Here is a 21,875-nt window from a genome sequence, read left to right on the forward strand (position 1 = left end):
TCTCCTCTCACCCACTCTCTCTCCTCTCACACACTAACTCTCTCTCCTCTCACCCACTCTCTCTCCTCTCACACTCTCTCTCTCCTCTCACACTCTCTCTCTCCTCTCACACTCTCTCTCTCCTCTCACACTCTCTCTCTCCTCTCACACTCTCTCTCTCCACTCACACTCTCTCTCTCCTCTCACACACACTCTCTCCTCTCACACACACTCTCTCCTCTCACACACACTCTCTCCTCTCACACACACTCTCTCCTCTCACACACACACTCTCCTCTCACACACACTCTCTCCTCTCACACACACTCTCTCCTCTCACACACACTCTCTCCTCTCACACACACTCTCTCCTCTCACACACACTCTCTCCTCTCACACACACTCTCTCCTCTCACACACACTCTCTCCTCTCACACACACTCTCTCCTCTCTGTCTTACACTCTCACCCACTCTCTCTCCTCTCACCCACTCTCTCCTCTCACACACTCTCTCCTCTCACACACTCTCTCCTCTGTCTTACACTCTCACCCACTCTCTCTCCTCTCACCCACTCTCTCCTCTCAGTCTTACACTCTCACACTATCTCTCTCTGACTCGCACTCTCACACACTCTCTCTCTCTGACTCGCACTCTCTCTCTCTGACTCGCACTCGCACTCTCGCACACTCTCTTTGACTCGCACTCTCTCTCGCACACTCACACACACACTCTGACACACATCATTAAACATGTATACTTTGTATACTTTCCTCTCACCCACTCTCTCTCTCCTCTCACACTCTCTCTCCTCTCACACTCGCTCTCTCCTCTCACACACACTCTCTCCTCTCACACACACGCTCTCCTCTCACACACACTCTCTCCTCTCACACACACTCTCTCCTCTCACACACACTCTCTCCTCTCACACACACTCTCTCCTCTCACACACACTCTCTCCTCTCACACACACTCTCTCCTCTCACACACACTCTCTCCTCTCACACACACTCTCTCCTCTCTGTCTTACACTCTCACCCACTCTCTCTCCTCTCACCCACTCTCTCCTCTCACACACTCTCTCCTCTCACACACTCTCTCCTCTCACACACTCTCTCCTCTCACACACTCTCTCCTCTCACACACTCTCTCCTCTCACACACTCTCTCCTCTGTCTTACACTCTCACCCACTCTCTCCTCTCACCCACTCTCTCCTCTCAGTCTTACACTCTCACACTCTCTCTCTCTGACTCGCACTCTCACACACTCTCTCTCTCTGACTCGCACTCTCTCTCTCTGACTCGCACTCTCACACACTGACTCGTACACACTGACTCGCACACTCTCTCTGACTCGCACTCTCTCTCTCACACTCACACACACACACTCTGACACACATCATTAAACATGTATACTTTGTACATATATATTTATATAGACCTATAAATTTACATGTACATACATTTATAAAAGGTAACAACTTAGGTACATACACTCGCTCTCTTCCGTCATCATCATCATCATCATCATCACACACAATGTGACTCTGTGAGTCTATCTTCCTTATAGGCACACGCTCACAGACATCATACATGTACAGGTTCTCAGACATACTTCATCATATTGAAAAAGAGTTTCTTCCTGTTAAAAACAACAACAACACCAGGATGTTGGACACTTTCAATGAATCTCCAATGTTTTTTGTTGTTGTTTTTTTTTTTTTTTACTCTCTTTAAAGCTGTGAAATTAAAACATTTAAAAAAGGAGAAAAACTGTGTGTGTGTGGGGGGGGGGGCATGGTTTGAGTCCCATATGGCAGCCTACTTCCCATACAGGGCACTACTTTAGAGTCCTATGGGTCCCGGTCTATAGTAGTGCACTATATAGGGAATAGGCTGTGATCTGTGACGCGGCCACGGCTTTCATTCGCTGCAACGTCTCATCTTCCTCAGCGCAGGTCAGTGGTTCGTTTGCATAATGTATACAGGTTTTTAGGAATTGTATCCCTCTTGTTTTGTTTTGTTTTGACTAAACAACATTTCCTTCTATATTCTTTTTTTTATTTATAAAGCAGAAACCCCTGTAAAGAGAGAAAGCGGAGTCTCTAAAACACCGCCGAGAGTCGGTCACTGCTGCATGTGTTGTTGTTAGAGAGGGTTGTTGACATCAAGCTGTACATCGCAGGTCAAGGGGTCAGAAAACATACTTAATTCCCAGCTCAATGTACAGGTACAGCCATAATCAAGGCACAAAAATCTACAAGTAGATTTGTTTTTCTTTCAATAAAGTAGTTGTACAAAATAATATTACATTTTACAGTCTGTACAGGATAAATCAAGAAGCCTTGTTCAGTTCAGTACAAGTATTTTAAGAAAAAAACAATAATGACTACATGTTCTCGCTTGCCCCTCTGCCCTCTGTCAAAGAAGAAGTGCCCCCCCTCCTCTGTCATAGATGTACCCCCCCTCCTCTGTCATAGACGTGCCCCCCCCTCCTCTGTCATAGACGTGTCCCCCCCTCCTCTGTCATAGACGTGTCCCCCCCTCCTCTGTCATAGATGTACCCCCCCTCCTGTCATAGATGTGTCCCCCCTCCTCTGTCATAGATGTGTCCCCCCCTCCTCTGTCATAGATGTGTGTCCCCCTCCTCTGTCATAGATGTGTGTCCCCCTCCTCTGTCATAGATGTGTGTCCCCCTCCTCTGTCATAGATGTGCCCCCCCTCTCTGTCATAGATGTGCCCCCCCTCTGTCATAGATGTGTCCCCCCCCTCTATCATAGATGTGCCCCCCCTCTGTCATAGATGTGCCCCCCTCTGTCATAGATGTGTCCCCCTCCTCTGCCATAGATGTCCCCCCCCCTCTGTCATAGATGTGTGTCCCCCTCCTCTGTCAAAGATGACCCCCCCGTCATAGATGTGCCCCCCCCCCATCTGTTATACCAGATACAGTTGAAGTCGGAAGTTTACATACACTTAGGTTGGAGTCATTAAAACTTGTTTTTAAACCACTCCACAAATGTCTTGTTAACAAACTATAGTTTTGGCAAGTCGGATAGGACATCTACTTTGTGCATGACACAAGTACATTTCCAACGATTGTTTACAGACAGATTATTTCACTTATAATTCACTGTATCACAATTCCAGTGGGTCAGAAGTTTACTACACTAAGTTGACTTTGCCTTTAAACATCTTGGAAAATTCCAGAAAATGATGTCATGGCTTTAGAAGCTTCTGATAGGCTAATTGACATTATTTGTGTCAATTGGAGGTGTAACTGTGGATGTATATCAAGACCTACCTTCAAACTCAGTGCTTCTTTGCTTGACATCATGGGAAAATCAAAAGAAATCAGCCAAGACCTCAGAATTTTTTTTTTTTTAAACCTCCACAAGTCTGGTTCATCCTTGGGATCAATTTACAAACGCCTGAAGGTACCATATTCATCTCTACAAACAATATTACGCAAGAATAAACACCATGGGACCACGCAGCCGTCATACCGCTCAGGAAGAAGACGCGTCTCCTAGAGATGAACGTACTTTCGTGCGAAAAGTGCAAATCAATCGCAGAACAGCAGCAAAGGACCTTGTGAAGATGCTGGAGGAAACAGGTACAAAAGTATCTATATCCACAGTAAAACGAGTCCTATATCGACACAACCTGAAAGGCCACTCAGCAAGGAAGAAGCCACTGCTCCAAAACCTCCATAAAAAAGCCAGACTCCGGTTTGCAACTGCACATGGGGACAAAGATCTTACTTTTTGGAGAAATGTCCTCTGGTCTGATAAAACAAAAATAGAACTGTTTGGTCATAATGACCATCGTTATGTTTGGAGGAAAAAGGCTTGCAAGCCGAAGAACACCATCCCAACCGTGAAGCACGGGGGTGTCAGCATCATGTTGTGGGGGTGCTTTGCTGCAGGAGGGACTGGTGCACTTCACTAAATCGATGGCATCATGAGGAAATAAAATTATATGGATATATTGAGGCAACATCTCAAGACATCAATCAGGAAGTTAAAGTTTGGTCGCAAATGGGTCTTCCAAATGGACATTGACCCCAAGCATACTTCCAAAGTTAGGACAACAAAGTCAAGGTATTGGAGTGGCCATCACAATGCCCTGACCTCAATCCTACAGAACAATTGTGGACAGAACTGAACAAGTGAGTGCAAGCAAGGAGGCCTACAAACCTGACTCAGTTACACCAGCTCTGTCAGGAGGAATGGGCCAAAATTCACCCAACATATTGTGGGAAGCTTGTGGAAGGCTACCCGACACGTTTGACCCAAGTTAAACAATTTAAAGGCAATGCTACAAAATACTAATTGGGTGTATGTAAACTTCTGACCCACTGGGAATGTGATGAAAGAAATGAGAGCTGAAATAAATAATTCTGACATTTCACATTCTTAAAATAAAGTGGTGATCCTAACTGACCTAAGATAGGGCATTTTTTACTAGGATTAAAGGTCAGGAATTGTGAAAAACTGAGTTTAAATGTGTTTGGCTAAGGTGTATGTAAACTTCTGACTTCAACTCTAGAAAGGATGGTCGTTGGTGACAGATTAGTCAGTGTGTTAGTTGTTGTTCCTTTAAGGGCGAGGTCATCGCGAGGCAGAAAGCAGCGACAGAGGTTAAGGTGCAGAGTTCAGTCCCCTTTCCATTCTTCATTAAGTCGTTCATTCCTTTCCTTTCTGGCTCGCACTTGTCCCCCCCCCTCCTTTCTCTCTACCACCATTCTGTATCAGTCCTTCAAGACCTCACACAACAGGAGGCCACTTGTCCCCCCCTCCCCCCCGCCCCTCCTTTCTCTCTACCACCATTCTGTATCAGTCCTTCCAGACCTCACACAACAGGAGGCCAGAGTCTCTCCATCCTTTAGTCCACCTGCAACACTATACAGTGTAAAACAGAGTTATAAATATTTTGATGCTACATTGTGTTTATACTTCCTCAAACAATAAGGTATTTAAGCAACCTGATACAAAAGTGCATTCTGTCTTCGTCTTCGTCTGTCTCGTCCTCCTCCATCATCAAGTTGTCTGTCATGTCAGAGAGGAGAAGAAGAAGGATCGCTCTGATGGGGGGGGGGGGGGTCAGGGGGTGATGCCAGCTCCAACGCTGAGGTCTTGTAGGGGGTCTCTTCTCAAACAGACACACCGACACTGCCTCTAAACTGAGGTCTTGTAGGGGGTCTCTTCTCAAACAGACACACCGACACTGCCTCTAAACTGAGGTCTTGTAGGGGGTCTCTTCTCAAACAGACACACCGACACTGCCTCTAAACTGAGGTCTTGTAGGGGGTCTCTTCTCAAACAGACACACCGACACTGCCTCTAAACTGAGGTCTTGTAGGGGGTCTCTTCTCAAACAGACACACAGACACTGCCTCTAAACTGAGGTCTTGTAGGGGGTCTCTTCTCAAACAGACACACCGACACTGCCTCTAAACTGAGGTCTTGCTGGGGGGGGGGGGGGGGTCCTCTTCTCACATCCAAACATCACCACCTGCCCAGCTACCCAGTCTAGTCCAGTCCGGTCTAGTCCAGTTCCAGCCCAGTTCAGTCCAGTCCAATGGCAGAACAGAATGTGAGAAGGAGGAGGAGTCAGAAGGAGGAGGAGTCAGCCTCAGGCTTAGAGGAATGTTACAAATCTAATCAAGGCATTCAAGAGAGAAAAATAAAAACACCCAAAACATTTTGTTTTCCTTCCTTCCTTCCTTCCTTCCTTCCTATCAGTGAAAAGGAGGGATGAAACAGTCTCCAACAAAAGGACACGTTTGTCAAAAAGAGGAAAAATAGGATGACAGACTTCAGTAGTACTTCATAGAGGGGCGGGGGGGGGGGGCAGGGTCGGGTTGGTTTTTTGGGTTGAGGATGCAGAATGGTTGAATAAAATCCCAGAAGGCTTGATGGAGCTGTGTGTGTGTGTGTTTGCGTCTGTACTGTGTGTGTGTGTGTGTGTGTGTGTGTGTGTCTGTCCATCCCATCACAAGAGTTCGTACTGCCTCAGATGCATCCTCTGAATGATATCGCGACAGTCGTTGAAGACTCTCCTGATGTTCTCCGTGTCCACGGCACAGGTGAAGTGGGGGTAGCAGTAGTGTCTGCCATCTCCACTGGCTGTGCTGATCCTCTGAGGCAGGGAGGAAGATCAGGTTAGATTAGGGTAGGGTTATCCACAAGAGTCAAGCGTAAAAAAAAACAGCTATTAAAAGTGGATTTTAAAGCTACAGTCTGTGTATTGTTACATCAATGTTAGGACAGTTTGAACAAAACTGGTAGCCATTTTGTGGTTATTCAAATCCCAGACGGTAGCTTTAAACAGACATTTCAATAGTAATATTGAATAGTTACCAGGAACTCGTCTCGGATGAAGAACTTAGCTCTTGTTACTTTTGGGTCTTCACCAGGTTCAGGAGTCGCTGTAGAACAGAGACAGACAGAAACTGTTATTGTAAAACAGAGACAGAGTTGCTGTAAAACAGAGACAGACAGAAACTGTTATTGTAAAACAGAGACAGCGTTGCTGTAAAACAGAGACAGACAGAAACTGTTATTGTAAAACAGAGACAGCGTTGCTGTAAAACAGAGACAGAGTTATTGTAAAACAGAGACAGAGTTGCTGTAAAACAGAGACAGAGTGGTGTGGAATGGTGTGGGTTAACGTGATGTGGTGGAGCTACCTACCTTCGTTGGGTATGGTGTAGCGAGAATATTCCGGAAAGTAGTCTTCGATTTTGGATTTCCCAGCTAATACTTTCTCGGCCAACATGTCCTGCTTGTTCAGAAACAATATGACCGAGATGGTGCGTAACCACCTGGAAATAAACACACAAATCAGCATTAGAATGGTACAGTATGGTTGAGCCCATACAATACCAGGAGAGTGGGTTCAATTCCCCGGAACCATCCGTACGTGACTAAACGCATGTATAACTAAGTCCCCTTGGATGAAAGTGTCTGATAAACGGCATGTATTATTTCTAGAAGTGTTCACCCCCCCCCCACCCCCATGGCAGTTGATCAATTCTGTTGCATTACAACCTGTAATTTACATTTAAATGGATTTCATGTAAAAATGACACAAAGATAGTTCAAATTGGTGAAGTGAAATGTAAAAAAAAAATAATAATTGTTTAAAAAAAATAGATTACCGGAGAAGTGGTGAGTGTGTTTTCACCCCCCTTTGCTATGAAGCCTCTACATAAGATCTGGTGCAACCAATTACCTTCAGGAGACACATAATTAATTAAATAAAGTCCAACTGTGTGCCATCTAAGTGTCACATGATCTCAGTATATATATATACACCTGTTCTGAAAGGCCCCAGAGTCGGTAACATGAAGACCAAGGAGCTCTCCAAACAGGTCCCGGACAAAGTTGAGGAGATCTAGGCTGTGCCGGGTGGAGATTATAACAGAACATGGCCAAGATGTTCAAATGTTCATAAATGACCAGCATGGTCAAATAATAATAATCACAGTAGTTGTCGAGGGTGCAACAGGTCAGCACCTCAGGAGTAAATGTCAGTTGGCTTTTCATAGCCGGTCATTCAGAGTATCTCTACCGCTCCTGCTGTCTCTAGAGAGTTGAAAACAGGTCTGGGACAGGTAGCAGGTCTGGGACAGGTAGCAGGTCTGGGACAGGTAGCACGTCCGGTGAACAGCTCAGGGTTCCATAGCCGCAGGCAGAACAGTTGAAACTGGTTCTAGTAACTTTTCCGTTATTCTGTGGATTCTAAATGATTCTGCATGGTTGAAGTTTTGGTCTGTTAAATCAGAAAGGGGGAATTCTCGTATTCCATAACGAGTCCAGAACTTCCTCCTTCTACACTTCATATGCCCGCTGGTCCGAATCCACCCCATCACAAAATGGTGGTTTAAATGGGGATGTTTCTCTCTAGTGATTGTTGTTCTACGACATATAACAGACCTGTATGGGTCTACACAGACCTGTATGGGTCTACACAGACCTGTATGGGTCTACACAGACCTGTATGGGTCTACACAGACCTGTATGGGTCTACACAGACCTGTATGGTTCTACACAGACCTGTATGGTTCTACACAGACCTGTATGGTTCTACACAGACCTGTATGGGTCTACACAGACCTGTATGGGTCTACACAGACCTGTATGGGTCTACACAGACCTGTATGGGTCTACACAGACCTGTATGGGTCTACACAGACCTGTATGGGTCTACACAGACCTGTATGGGTCTACACAGACCTGTATGGTTCTACACAGACCTGTATGGTTCTACACAGACCTGTATGGTTCTACACAGACCTGTATGGTTCTACACAGACCTGTATGGTTCTACACAGACCTGTATGGTTCTACACAGACCTGTATGGGTCTACACAGACCTGTATGGGTCTACACAGACCTGTATGGGTCTACACAGACCTGTATGGGTCTACACAGACCTGTATGGGTCTACACAGACCTGTATGGGTCTACACAGACCTGTATGGTTCTACACAGACCTGTATGGTTCTACACAGACCTGTATGGTTCTACACAGACCTGTATGGGTCTACACAGACCTGTATGGTTCTACACAGACCTGTATGGTTCTACACAGACCTGTATGGTTCTACACAGACCTGTATGGTTCTACACAGACCTGTTATTCCAGATACTGCGGAAGAGATCCAGAGCTTCCCGTAGCCTGTTGGTGTTGTTGTCCTCTCGTATGACCATGTTGTAGCTGCTGCTGGCAACCACAAAGATGATGGCAGTCACATCTACAGGAGAGGAGAGGAGGAGAGGAGGAGAACGTTTAGATGATGATGGCAGTCACATCTACAGGAGAGGAGAGGAGGAGAGGAGGAGAACGTTTAGATGATGATGGCAGTCACATCTACAGGAGAGGAGAGGAGGAGAGGAGGAGAACGTTTAGATGATGATGGCAGTCACATCTACAGGAGAGGAGAGGAGGAGAGGAGGAGAACGTTTAGATGATGATGGCAGTCACATCTACAGGAGAGGAGGAGAGGAGGAGAACGTTTAGATGATGATGGCAGTCACATCTACAGGAGAGGAGGAGAGGAGAGGAGGAGAACGTTTAGATGATGATGGCAGTCACATCTACAGGAGAGGAGAGGAGGAGAGGAGGAGAACGTTTAGATGATGATGGCAGTCACATCTACAGGAGAGGAGAGGAGGAGAGGAGGAGAACGTTTAGATGATGATGGCAGTCACATCTACAGGAGAGGAGGAGAGGAGAGGAGGAGAACGTTTAGATGATGATGGCAGTCACATCTACAGGAGAGGAGAGGAGGAGAGGAGGAGAACGTTTAGATGATGATGGCAGTCACATCTACAGGAGAGGAGAGGAGGAGAGGAGGAGAACGTTTAGATGATGATGGCAGTCACATCTACAGGAGAGGAGAGGAGGAGAACGTTTAGATGATGATGGCAGTCACATCTACAGGAGAGGAGAGGAGGAGAACGTTTAGATGATGATGGCAGTCACATCTACAGGAGAGGAGAGGAGGAGAGGAGGAGAACGTTTAGATGATGATGGCAGTCACATCTACAGGAGAGGAGAGGAGGAGAGGAGGAGAACGTTTAGATGATGATGGCAGTCACATCTACAGGAGAGGAGAGGAGGAGAGGAGGAGAACGTTTAGATGATGATGGCAGTCACATCTACAGGAGAGGAGAGGAGGAGAGGAGGAGAACGTTTAGATGATGATGGCAGTCACATCTACAGGAGAGGAGAGGAGGAGAGGAGGAGAACGTTTAGATGATGATGGCAGTCACATCTACAGGAGAGGAGAGGAGGAGAGGAGGAGAACGTTTAGATGATGATGGCAGTCACATCTACAGGAGAGGAGAGGAGGAGAGGAGGAGAACGTTTAGATGATGATGGCAGTCACATCTACAGGAGAGGAGAGGAGGAGAGGAGGAGAACGTTTAGATGATGATGGCAGTCACATCTACAGGAGAGGAGAGGAGGAGAGGAGGAGAACGTTTAGATGATGATGGCAGTCACATCTACAGGAGAGGAGAGGAGGAGAGGAGGAGAACGTTTAGATGATGATGGCAGTCACATCTACAGGAGAGGAGGAGAGGAGGAGAACGTTTAGATGATGATGGCAGTCACATCTACAGGAGAGGAGAGGAGGAGAGGAGGAGAACGTTTAGATGATGATGGCAGTCACATCTACAGGAGAGGAGAGGACGAGGAGAGGAGGAGAACGTTTAGATGATGATGGCAGTCACATCTACAGGAGAGGAGAGGAGGAGAGGAGGAGAACGTTTAGATGATGATGGCAGTCACATCTACAGGAGAGGAGAGGACGAGGAGAGGAGGAGAACGTTTAGATGATGATGGCAGTCACATCTACAGGAGAGGAGAGGAGGAGAGGAGAACGTTTAGATGATGATGGCAGTCACATCTACAGGAGAGGAGAGGAAGAGAGGAGGAGAACGTTTAGATGATGATGGCAGTCACATCTACAGGAGAGGAGAGGAGGAGAGGAGGAGAACGTTTAGATGATGATGGCAGTCACATCTACAGGAGAGGAGAGGAGGAGAGGAGGAGAACGTTTAGATGATGATGGCAGTCACATCTACAGGAGAGGAGAGGAGGAGAGGAGGAGAACGTTTAGATGATGATGGCAGTCACATCTACAGGAGAGGAGAGGAGGAGAGGAGGAGAACGTTTAGATGATGATGGCAGTCACATCTACAGGAGAGGAGAGGAGGAGAGGAGGAGAACGTTTAGATGATGATGGCAGTCACATCTACAGGAGAGGAGAGGAGGAGAACGTTTAGATGATGATGGCAGTCACATCTACAGGAGAGGAGAGGAGGAGAGGAGGAGAACGTTTAGATGATGATGGCAGTCACATCTACAGGAGAGGAGAGGAGGAGAGGAGGAGAACGTTTAGATGATGATGGCAGTCACATCTACAGGAGAGGAGAGGAGGAGAGGAGGAGAACGTTTAGATGATGATGGCAGTCACATCTACAGGAGAGGAGAGGAGGAGAGGAGGAGAACGTTTAGATGATGATAGCAGTCACATCTACAGGAGAGGAGAGGAGGAGAGGAGGAGAACGTTTAGATGATGATGGCAGTCACATCTACAGGAGAGGAGAGGAGGAGAGGAGGAGAACGTTTAGATGATGATGGCAGTCACATCTACAGGAGAGGAGAGGAGGAGAGGAGGAGAACGTTTAGATGATGATGGCAGTCACATCTACAGGAGAGGAGAGGAGGAGAGGAGGAGAACGTTTAGATGATGATGGCAGTCACATCTACAGGAGAGGAGAGGAGGAGAGGAGGAGAACGTTTAGATGATGATGGCAGTCACATCTACAGGAGAGGAGAGGAGGAGAGGAGGAGAACGTTTAGATGATGATAGCAGTCACATCTACAGGAGAGGAGAGGAGGAGAGGAGGAGAACGTTTAGATGATGATGGCAGTCACATCTACAGGAGAGGAGAGGAGGAGAACGTTTAGATGATGATGGCAGTCACATCTACAGGAGAGGAGAGGAGGAGAGGAGGAGAACGTTTAGATGATGATGGCAGTCACATCTACAGGAGAGGAGAGGACGAGGAGAGGAGGATAACGTTTAGATGATGATGGCAGTCACATCTACAGGAGAGGAGAGGAGGAGAGGAGGAGAACGTTTAGATGATGATGGCAGTCACATCTACAGGAGAGGAGAGGAAGAGAGGAGGAGAACGTTTAGATGATGATAGCAGTCACATCTACAGGAGAGGAGAGGAGGAGAGGAGGAGAACGTTTAGATGATGATGGCAGTCACATCTACAGGAGAGGAGAGGAGGAGAGGAGGAGAACGTTTAGATGATGATGGCAGTCACATCTACAGGAGAGGAGAGGAGGAGAGGAGGAGAACGTTTAGATGATGATGGCAGTCACATCTACAGGAGAGGAGAGGAGGAGAGGAGGAGAACGTTTAGATGATGATGGCAGTCACATCTACAGGAGAGGAGAGGAGGAGAGGAGGAGAACGTTTAGATGATGATAGCAGTCACATCTACAGGAGAGGAGAGGAGGAGAGGAGGAGAACGTTTAGATGATGATAGCAGTCACATCTACAGGAGAGGAGAGGAGGAGAGGAGGAGAACGTTTAGATGATGATAGCAGTCACATCTACAGGAGAGGAGAGGAGGAGAGGAGGAGAACGTTTAGATGATGATGGCAGTCACATCTACAGGAGAGGAGAGGAGGAGAGGAGGAGAACGTTTAGATGATGATGGCAGTCACATCTACAGGAGAGGAGAGGAGGAGAGGAGGAGAACGTTTAGATGATGATGGCAGTCACATCTACAGGAGAGGAGAGGAGGAGAGGAGGAGAACGTTTAGATGATGATGGCAGTCACATCTACAGGAGAGGAGAGGAGGAGAGGAGGAGAACGTTTAGATGATGATGGCAGTCACATCTACAGGAGAGGAGAGGAGGAGAGGAGGAGAACGTTTAGATGATGATGGCAGTCACATCTACAGGAGAGGAGAGGAGGAGAGGAGGAGAACGTTTAGATGATGATGGCAGTCACATCTACAGGAGAGGAGAGGAGGAGAGGAGGAGAACGTTTAGATGATGATGGCAGTCACATCTACAGGAGAGGAGAGGAGGGGAGGAGGAGAACGTTTAGATGATGATGGCAGTCACATCTACAGGAGAGGAGAGGAGGAGAGGAGGAGAACATTTAGATGATGATGGCAGTCACATCTACAGGAGAGGAGAGGAGGAGAGGAGGAGAACGTTTAGATGATGATGGCAGTCACATCTACAGGAGAGGAGAGGAGGAGAGGAGGAGAACGTTTAGATGATGATGGCAGTCACATCTACAGGAGAGGAGAGGAGGAGAGGAGGAGAACGTTTAGATGATGATAGCAGTCACATCTAGACAGAGGACGAGAGGAGAGGAGGAGAACGTTTAGATGATGATGGCAGTCACATCTACAGGAGAGGAGAGGAGGAGAGGAGGAGAACGTTTAGATGATGATAGCAGTCACATCTACAGGAGAGGAGAGGAGGAGAGGAGGAGAACGTTTAGATGATGATGGCAGTCACATCTACAGGAGAGGAGAGGAGGAGAGGAGGAGAACGTTTAGATGATGATGGCAGTCACATCTACAGGAGAGGAGAGGAGGAGAGGAGGAGAACGTTTAGATGATGATGGCAGTCACATCTACAGGAGAGGAGAGAAGGAGAGGAGGAGAACGTTTAGATGATGATGGCAGTCACATCTACAGGAGAGGAGAGGAGGAGAGGAGGAGAACGTTTAGATGATGATAGCAGTCACATCTACAGGAGAGGAGAGGAGGAGAACGTTTAGATGATGATAGCAGTCACATCTACAGGAGAGGAGAGGAGGAGAGGAGGAGAACGTTTAGATGATGATAGCAGTCACATCTACAGGAGAGGAGAGGAGGAGAGGAGGAGAACGTTTAGATGATGATGGCAGTCACATCTACAGGAGAGGAGAGGAGGAGAGGAGGAGAACGTTTAGATGATGATGGCAGTCACATCTACAGGAGAGGAGAGGAGGAGAGGAGGAGAACGTTTAGATGATGATGGCAGTCACATCTACAGGAGAGGAGAGGAGGAGAGGAGGAGAACGTTTAGATGATGATGGCAGTCACATCTACAGGAGAGGAGAGGAGGAGAGGAGGAGAACGTTTAGATGATGATGGCAGTCACATCTACAGGAGAGGAGAGGAGGAGAGGAGGAGAACGTTTAGATGATGATGGCAGTCACATCTACAGGAGAGGAGAGGAGGAGAGGAGGAGAACGTTTAGATGATGATAGCAGTCACATCTACAGGAGAGGAGAGGAGGAGAGGAGGAGAACGTTTAGATGATGATGGCAGTCACATCTACAGGAGAGGAGAGGAGGAGAGGAGGAGAACGTTTAGATGATGATGGCAGTCACATCTACAGGAGAGGAGAGGAGGAGAGGAGGAGAACGTTTAGATGATGATGGCAGTCACATCTACAGGAGAGGAGAGGAGGAGAGGAGGAGAACGTTTAGATGATGATGGCAGTCACATCTACAGGAGAGGAGAGGAGGAGAGGAGGAGAACGTTTAGATGATGATGGCAGTCACATCTACAGGAGAGGAGAGGAGGAGAGGAGGAGAACGTTTAGATGATGATGGCAGTCACATCTACAGGAGAGGAGAGGAGGAGAGGAGGAGAACGTTTAGATGATGATAGCAGTCACATCTAGACAGAGGACAAGAGGAGAGGAGGAGAACGTTTAGATGATGATGGCAGTCACATCTACAGGAGAGGAGAGGAGGAGAGGAGGAGAACGTTTAGATGATGGCAGTCACATCTACAGGAGAGGAGAGGAGGAGAGGAGGAGAACGTTTAGATGATGATGGCAGTCACATCTACAGGAGAGGAGAGGAGGAGAACGTTTAGATGATGATGGCAGTCACATCTACAGGAGAGGAGAGGAGGAGAGGAGGAGAACGTTTAGATGATGATGGCAGTCACATCTACAGGAGAGGAGAGGAGGAGAGGAGGAGAACGTTTAGATGATGATGGCAGTCACATCTACAGGAGAGGAGAGGAGGAGAGGAGGAGAACGTTTAGATGATGATAGCAGTCACATCTAGACAGAGGACGAGAGGAGAGGAGGAGAACGTTTAGATGATGATGGCAGTCACATCTACAGGAGAGGAGAGGAAGAGAGGAGGAGAACGTTTAGATGATGATAGCAGTCACATCTACAGGAGAGGAGAGGAGGAGAGGAGGAGAACGTTTAGATGATGATGGCAGTCACATCTACAGGAGAGGAGAGGAGGAGAGGAGGAGAGGAGGAGAACGTTTAGATGATGATGGCAGTCACATCTACAGGAGAGGAGAGGAGGAGAGGAGGAGAACGTTTAGATGATGATGGCAGTCACATCTACAGGAGAGGAGAGGAGGAGAGGAGGAGAACGTTTAGATGATGATGGCAGTCACATCTACAGGAGAGGAGAGGAGGAGAGGAGGAGAACGTTTAGATGATGATAGCAGTCACATCTACAGGAGAGGAGAGGAGGAGAACGTTTAGATGATGATAGCAGTCACATCTAGACAGAGGACAAGAGGAGAGGAGGAGAACGTTTAGATGATGATGGCAGTCACATCTACAGGAGAGGAGAGGAGGAGAGGAGGAGAACGTTTAGATGATGATAGCAGTCACATCTACAGGAGAGGAGAGGAGGAGAGGAGGAGAACGTTTAGATGATGATGGCAGTCACATCTACAGGAGAGGAGAGGAGGAGAGGAGGAGAACGTTTAGATGATGATGGCAGTCACATCTACAGGAGAGGAGAGGAGGAGAGGAGGAGAACGTTTAGATGATGATAGCAGTCACATCTACAGGAGAGGAGAGGAGGAGAACGTTTAGATGATGATAGCAGTCACATCTACAGGAGAGGAGAGGAGGAGAGGAGGAGAACGTTTAGATGATGATAGCAGTCACATCTACAGGAGAGGAGAGGAGGAGAGGAGGAGAACGTTTAGATGATGATGGCAGTCACATCTACAGGAGAGGAGAGGAGGAGAGGAGGAGAACGTTTAGATGATGATGGCAGTCACATCTACAGGAGAGGAGAGGAGGAGAGGAGGAGAACGTTTAGATGATGATGGCAGTCACATCTACAGGAGAGGAGAGAAGGAGAGGAGGAGAACGTTTAGATGATGATGGCAGTCACATCTACAGGAGAGGAGAGGAGGAGAGGAGGAGAACGTTTAGATGATGATAGCAGTCACATCTACAGGAGAGGAGAGGAGGAGAACGTTTAGATGATGATAGCAGTCACATCTACAGGAGAGGAGAGGAGGAGAGGAGGAGAACGTTTAGATGATGATAGCAGTCACATCTACAGGAGAGGAGAGGAGGAGAGGAGGAGAACGTTTAGATGATGATGGCAGTCACATCTACAGGAGAGGAGAGGAGGAGAGGAGGAGAACGTTTAGATGATGATGGCAGTCACATCTACAGGAGAGGAGAGGAGGAGAGGAGGAGAACGTTTAGATGATGATGGCAGTCACATCTACAGGAGAGGAGAGGAGGAGAGGAGGAGAACGTTTAGATGATGATGGCAGTCACATCTACAGGAGAGGAGAGGAGGAGAGGAGGAGAACGTTTAGATGATGATGGCAGTCACATCTACAGGAGAGGAGAGGAGGAGAGGAGGAGAACGTTTAGATGATGATGGCAGTCACATCTACAGGAGAGGAGAGGAGGAGAGGAGGAGAACGTTTAGATGATGATGGCAGTCACATCTACAGGAGAGGAGAGGAGGAGAGGAGGAGAACGTTTAGATGATGATAGCAGTCACATCTACAGGAGAGGAGAGGAGGAGAGGAGGAGAACGTTTAGATGATGATGGCAGTCACATCTACAGGAGAGGAGAGGAGGAGAGGAGGAGAACGTTTAGATGATGATGGCAGTCACATCTACAGGAGAGGAGAGGAGGAGAGGAGGAGAACGTTTAGATGATGATGGCAGTCACATCTACAGGAGAGGAGAGGAGGAGAGGAGGAGAATGTTTAGATGATGATGGCAGTCACATCTACAGGAGAGGAGAGGAGGAGAGGAGGAGAACGTTTAGATGATGATGGCAGTCACATCTACAGGAGAGGAGAGGAGGAGAGGAGGAGAACGTTTAGATGATGATGGCAGTCACATCTACAGGAGAGGAGAGGAGGAGAGGAGGAGAACGTTTAGATGATGATAGCAGTCACATCTAGACAGAGGACAAGAGGAGAGGAGGAGAACGTTTAGATGATGATGGCAGTCACATCTACAGGAGAGGAGAGGAGGAGAGGAGGAGAACGTTTAGATGATGGCAGTCACATCTACAGGAGAGGAGAGGAGGAGAGGAGGAGAACGTTTAGATGATGATGGCAGTCACATCTACAGGAGAGGAGAGGAGGAGAGGAGGAGAACGTTTAGATGATGATGGCAGTCACATCTACAGGAGAGGAGAGGAGGAGAGGAGGAGAACGTTTAGATGATGATGGCAGTCACATCTACAGGAGAGGAGAGGAGGAGAGGAGGAGAACGTTTAGATGATGATGGCAGTCACATCTACAGGAGACGAGAGGAGGAGAGGAGGAGAACGTTTAGATGATGATAGCAGTCACATCTAGACAGAGGACGAGAGGAGAGGAGGAGAACGTTTAGATGATGATGGCAGTCACATCTACAGGAGAGGAGAGGAGGAGAGGAGGAGAACGTTTAGATGATGATAGCAGTCACATCTACAGGAGAGGAGAGGAGGAGAGGAGGAGAACGTTTAGATGATGATGGCAGTCACATCTACAGGAGAGGAGAGGAGGAGAGGAGGAGAGGAGGAGAACGTTTAGATGATGATGGCAGTCACATCTACAGGAGAGGAGAGGAGGAGAGGAGGAGAACGTTTAGATGATGATGGCAGTCACATCTACAGGAGAGGAGAGGAGGAGAGGAGGAGAACGTTTAGATGATGATGGCAGTCACATCTACAGGAGAGGAGAGGAGGAGAGGAGGAGAACGTTTAGATGATGATAGCAGTCACATCTACAGGAGAGGAGAGGAGGAGAACGTTTAGATGATGATAGCAGTCACATCTAGACAGAGGACAAGAGGAGAGGAGGAGAACGTTTAGATGATGATGGCAGTCACATCTACAGGAGAGGAGAGGAGGAGAGGAGGAGAACGTTTAGATGATGATAGCAGTCACATCTACAGGAGAGGAGAGGAGGAGAGGAGGAGAACGTTTAGATGATGATGGCAGTCACATCTACAGGAGAGGAGAGGAGGAGAGGAGGAGAACGTTTAGATGATGATGGCAGTCACATCTACAGGAGAGGAGAGGAGGAGAGGAGGAGAACGTTTAGATGATGATGGCAGTCACATCTACAGGAGAGGAGAGGAGGAGAGGAGGAGAACGTTTAGATGATGATGGCAGTCACATCTACAGGAGAGGAGAGGAGGAGAGGAGGAGAACGTTTAGATGATGATGGCAGTCACATCTACAGGAGAGGAGAGGAGGAGAGGAGGAGAACGTTTAGATGATGATGGCAGTCACATCTACAGGAGAGGAGAGGAGGAGAGGAGGAGAACGTTTAGATGATGATGGCAGTCACATCTACAGGAGAGGAGAGGAGGAGAGGAGGAGAACGTTTAGATGATGATAGCAGTCACATCTACAGGAGAGGAGAGGAGGAGAACGTTTAGATGATGATAGCAGTCACATCTAGACAGAGGACAAGAGGAGAGGAGGAGAACGTTTAGATGATGATGGCAGTCACATCTACAGGAGAGGAGAGGAGGAGAGGAGGAGAACGTTTAGATGATGATAGCAGTCACATCTACAGGAGAGGAGAGGAGGAGAGGAGGAGAACGTTTAGATGATGATGGCAGTCACATCTACAGGAGAGGAGAGGAGGAGAGGAGGAGAACGTTTAGATGATGATGGCAGTCACATCTACAGGAGAGGAGAGGAGGAGAGGAGGAGAACGTTTAGATGATGATGGCAGTCACATCTACAGGAGAGGAGAGGAGGAGAGGAGGAGAACGTTTAGATGATGATGGCAGTCACATCTACAGGAGAGGAGAGGAGGAGAGGAGGAGAACGTTTAGATGATGATGGCAGTCACATCTACAGGAGAGGAGAGGAGGAGAGGAGGAGAACGTTTAGATGATGATGGCAGTCACATCTACAGGAGAGGAGAGGAGGAGAGGAGGAGAACGTTTAGATGATGATAGCAGTCACATCTACAGGAGAGGAGAGGAGGAGAGGAGGAGAACGTTTAGATGATGATGGCAGTCACATCTACAGGAGAGGAGAGGAGGAGAGGAGGAGAACGTTTAGATGATGATGGCAGTCACATCTACAGGAGAGGAGAGGAGGAGAGGAGGAGAACGTTTAGATGATGATGGCAGTCACATCTACAGGAGAGGAGAGGAGGAGAGGAGGAGAACGTTTAGATGATGATGGCAGTCACATCTACAGGAGAGGAGAGGAGGAGAGGAGGAGAACGTTTAGATGATGATGGCAGTCACATCTACAGGAGAGGAGAGGAGGAGAGGAGGAGAACGTTTAGATGATGATGGCAGTCACATCTACAGGAGAGGAGAGGAGGAGAGGAGGAGAACGTTTAGATGATGATGGCAGTCACATCTACAGGAGAGGAGAGGAGGAGAGGAGGAGAACGTTTAGATGATGATGGCAGTCACATCTACAGGAGAGGAGAGGAGGAGAGGAGGAGAACGTTTAGCTGATGATGGCAGTCACATCTACAGGAGAGGAGAGGAGGAGAGGAGGAGAACGTTTAGATGATGATAGCAGTCACATCTAGACAGAGGACAAGAGGAGAGGAGGAGAACGTTTAGATGATGATGGCAGTCACATCTACAGGAGAGGAGAGGAGGAGAGGAGGAGAACGTTTAGATGATGGCAGTCACATCTACAGGAGAGGAGAGGAGGAGAGGAGGAGAACGTTTAGATGATGATGGCAGTCACATCTACAGGAGAGGAGAGGAGGAGAGGAGGAGAACGTTTAGATGATGATGGCAGTCACATCTACAGGAGAGGAGAGGAGGAGAGGAGGAGAACGTTTAGATGATGGCAGTCACATCTACAGGAGAGGAGAGGAGGAGAGGAGGAGAACGTTTAGATGATGATGGCAGTCACATCTACAGGAGAGGAGAGGAGGAGAGGAGGAGAACGTTTAGATGATGATGGCAGTCACATCTACAGGAGAGGAGAGGAGGAGAGGAGGAGAACGTTTAGATGATGATAGCAGTCACATCTACAGGAGAGGAGAGGAGGAGAGGAGGAGAACGTTTAGATGATGATGGCAGTCACATCTACAGGAGAGGAGAGGAGGAGAGGAGGAGAACGTTTAGATGATGATGGCAGTCACATCTACAGGAGAGGAGAGGAGGAGAGGAGGAGAACGTTTAGATGATGATGGCAGTCACATCTACAGGAGAGGAGAGGAGGAGAGGAGGAGAACGTTTAGATGATGATGGCAGTCACATCTACACAGAGGAGAGGAGAGGAGGAGAGGAGGAGAACGTTTAGATGATGATGGCAGTCACATCTACAGGAGAGGAGAGGAGGAGATAAGAGGAGGAGAACGTTTAGATGATGATGGCAGTCACATCTACAGGAGAGGAGAGGAGGAGAGGAGGAGAACGTTTAGATGATGATGGCAGTCACATCTACAGGAGAGGAGAGGAGGAGATAAGAGGAGGAGAACGTTTAGATGATGATGGCAGTCACATCTACAGGAGAGGAGAGGAGGAGAGGAGGAGAACGTTTAGATGATGATGGCAGTCACATCTACAGGAGAGGAGAGGAGGAGAGGAGGAGAACGTTTAGATGATGATGGCAGTCACATCTACAGGAGAGGAGAGGAGGAGAGGAGGAGAACGTTTAGATGATGATGGCAGTCACATCTACAGGAGAGGAGAGGAGGAGAGGAGGAGAACGTTTAGATGATGATGGCAGTCACATCTACAGGAGAGGAGAGGAGGAGATAAGAGGAGGAGAACGTTTAGATGATGATGGCAGTCACATCTACAGGAGAGGAGAGGAGGAGAGGAGGAGAACGTTTAGATGATGATGGCAGTCACATCTACAGGAGAGGAGAGGAGGAGAGGAGGAGAACGTTTAGATGATGATGGCAGTCACATCTACAGGAGAGGAGAGGAGGAGAGGAGGAGAACGTTTAGATGATGATGGCAGTCACATCTACAGGAGAGGAGAGGAGGAGATAAGAGGAGGAGAACGTTTAGATGATGATGGCAGTCACATCTACAGGAGAGGAGAGGAGGAGAGGAGGAGAACGTTTAGATGATGATGGCAGTCACATCTACAGGAGAGGAGAGGAGGAGAGGAGGAGAACGTTTAGATGATGATGGCAGTCACATCTACAGGAGAGGAGAGGAGGAGAGGAGGAGAACGTTTAGATGATGATGGCAGTCACATCTACAGGAGAGGAGAGGAGGAGAGGAGGAGAACGTTTAGATGATGATGGCAGTCACATCTACAGGAGAGGAGAGGAGGAGAGGAGGAGAACGTTTAGATGATGATAGCAGTCACATCTACAGGAGAGGAGAGGAGGAGAGGAGGAGAACGTTTAGATGATGATGGCAGTCACATCTACAGGAGAGGAGAGGAGGAGAGGAGGAGAACGTTTAGATGATGATAGCAGTCACATCTACAGGAGAGGAGAGGAGGAGAGGAGGAGAACGTTTAGATGATGATGGCAGTCACATCTACAGGAGAGGAGAGGAGGAGAGGAGGAGAACGTTTAGATGATGATAGCAGTCACATCTACAGGAGAGGAGAGGAGGAGAGGAGGAGAACGTTTAGATGATGATAGCAGTCACATCTACAGGAGAGGAGAGGAGGAGAGGAGGAGAACGTTTAGATTATGATAGCAGTCACATCTACAGGAGAGGAGAGGAGGAGAGGAGGAGAACGTTTAGATGATGATGGCAGTCACATCTACAGGAGAGGAGAGGAGGAGAGGAGGAGAACGTTTAGATGATGATAGCAGTCACATCTAGACAGAGGACGAGAGGAGAGGAGGAGAAAGTTTAGATGATGATAGCAGTCACATCTAGACAGAGGACAAGAGGAGAGGAGGAGAACGTTTAGATGATGATAGCAGTCACATCTAGACAGAGGACAAGAGGAGAGGAGGAGAACGTTTAGATGATGATAGCAGTCACATCTAGACAGAGGACGAGAGGAGAGGAGGAGAACGTTTAGATGATGATAGCAGTCACATCTAGACAGAGGACAAGAGGAGAGGAGGAGAAAGTTTAGATTATGATGGCAGTCACATCTAGACAGAGGACGAGAGGAGAGGAGGAGAACGTTTAGATGATGAT

At 47.9% G+C, this 21,875-nt stretch overlaps 1 protein-coding gene across 2 annotated transcripts in view; it reads right to left on the reverse strand.

The window, feature by feature from the left end:
- Positions 1-5,698: 5,698 nt before the first annotated feature.
- The window catches only part of LOC110508251 (guanine nucleotide-binding protein G(olf) subunit alpha), a 135,617-nt gene continuing 119,440 nt past the window's right edge, over positions 5,699-21,875 (reverse strand). For both annotated transcript variants that reach the window (XM_036966055.1, XM_036966056.1), the window contains exons 8-11: positions 8,621-8,741; positions 6,676-6,806; positions 6,343-6,410; positions 5,699-6,121 (exon numbers count right to left, since the gene is read on the reverse strand). In XM_036966055.1, the coding sequence (XP_036821950.1) occupies positions 5,975-6,121; positions 6,343-6,410; positions 6,676-6,806; positions 8,621-8,741 (467 nt within the window). In that variant the 3' untranslated portion in view covers positions 5,699-5,974. The remainder of the gene's footprint in view (positions 6,122-6,342; positions 6,411-6,675; positions 6,807-8,620; positions 8,742-21,875) is intronic.

Source organism: Oncorhynchus mykiss, chromosome 28 (assembly GCF_013265735.2).
Source record: "Oncorhynchus mykiss isolate Arlee chromosome 28, USDA_OmykA_1.1, whole genome shotgun sequence".
Taxonomy (NCBI): Eukaryota; Metazoa; Chordata; class Actinopteri; order Salmoniformes; family Salmonidae; genus Oncorhynchus; species Oncorhynchus mykiss.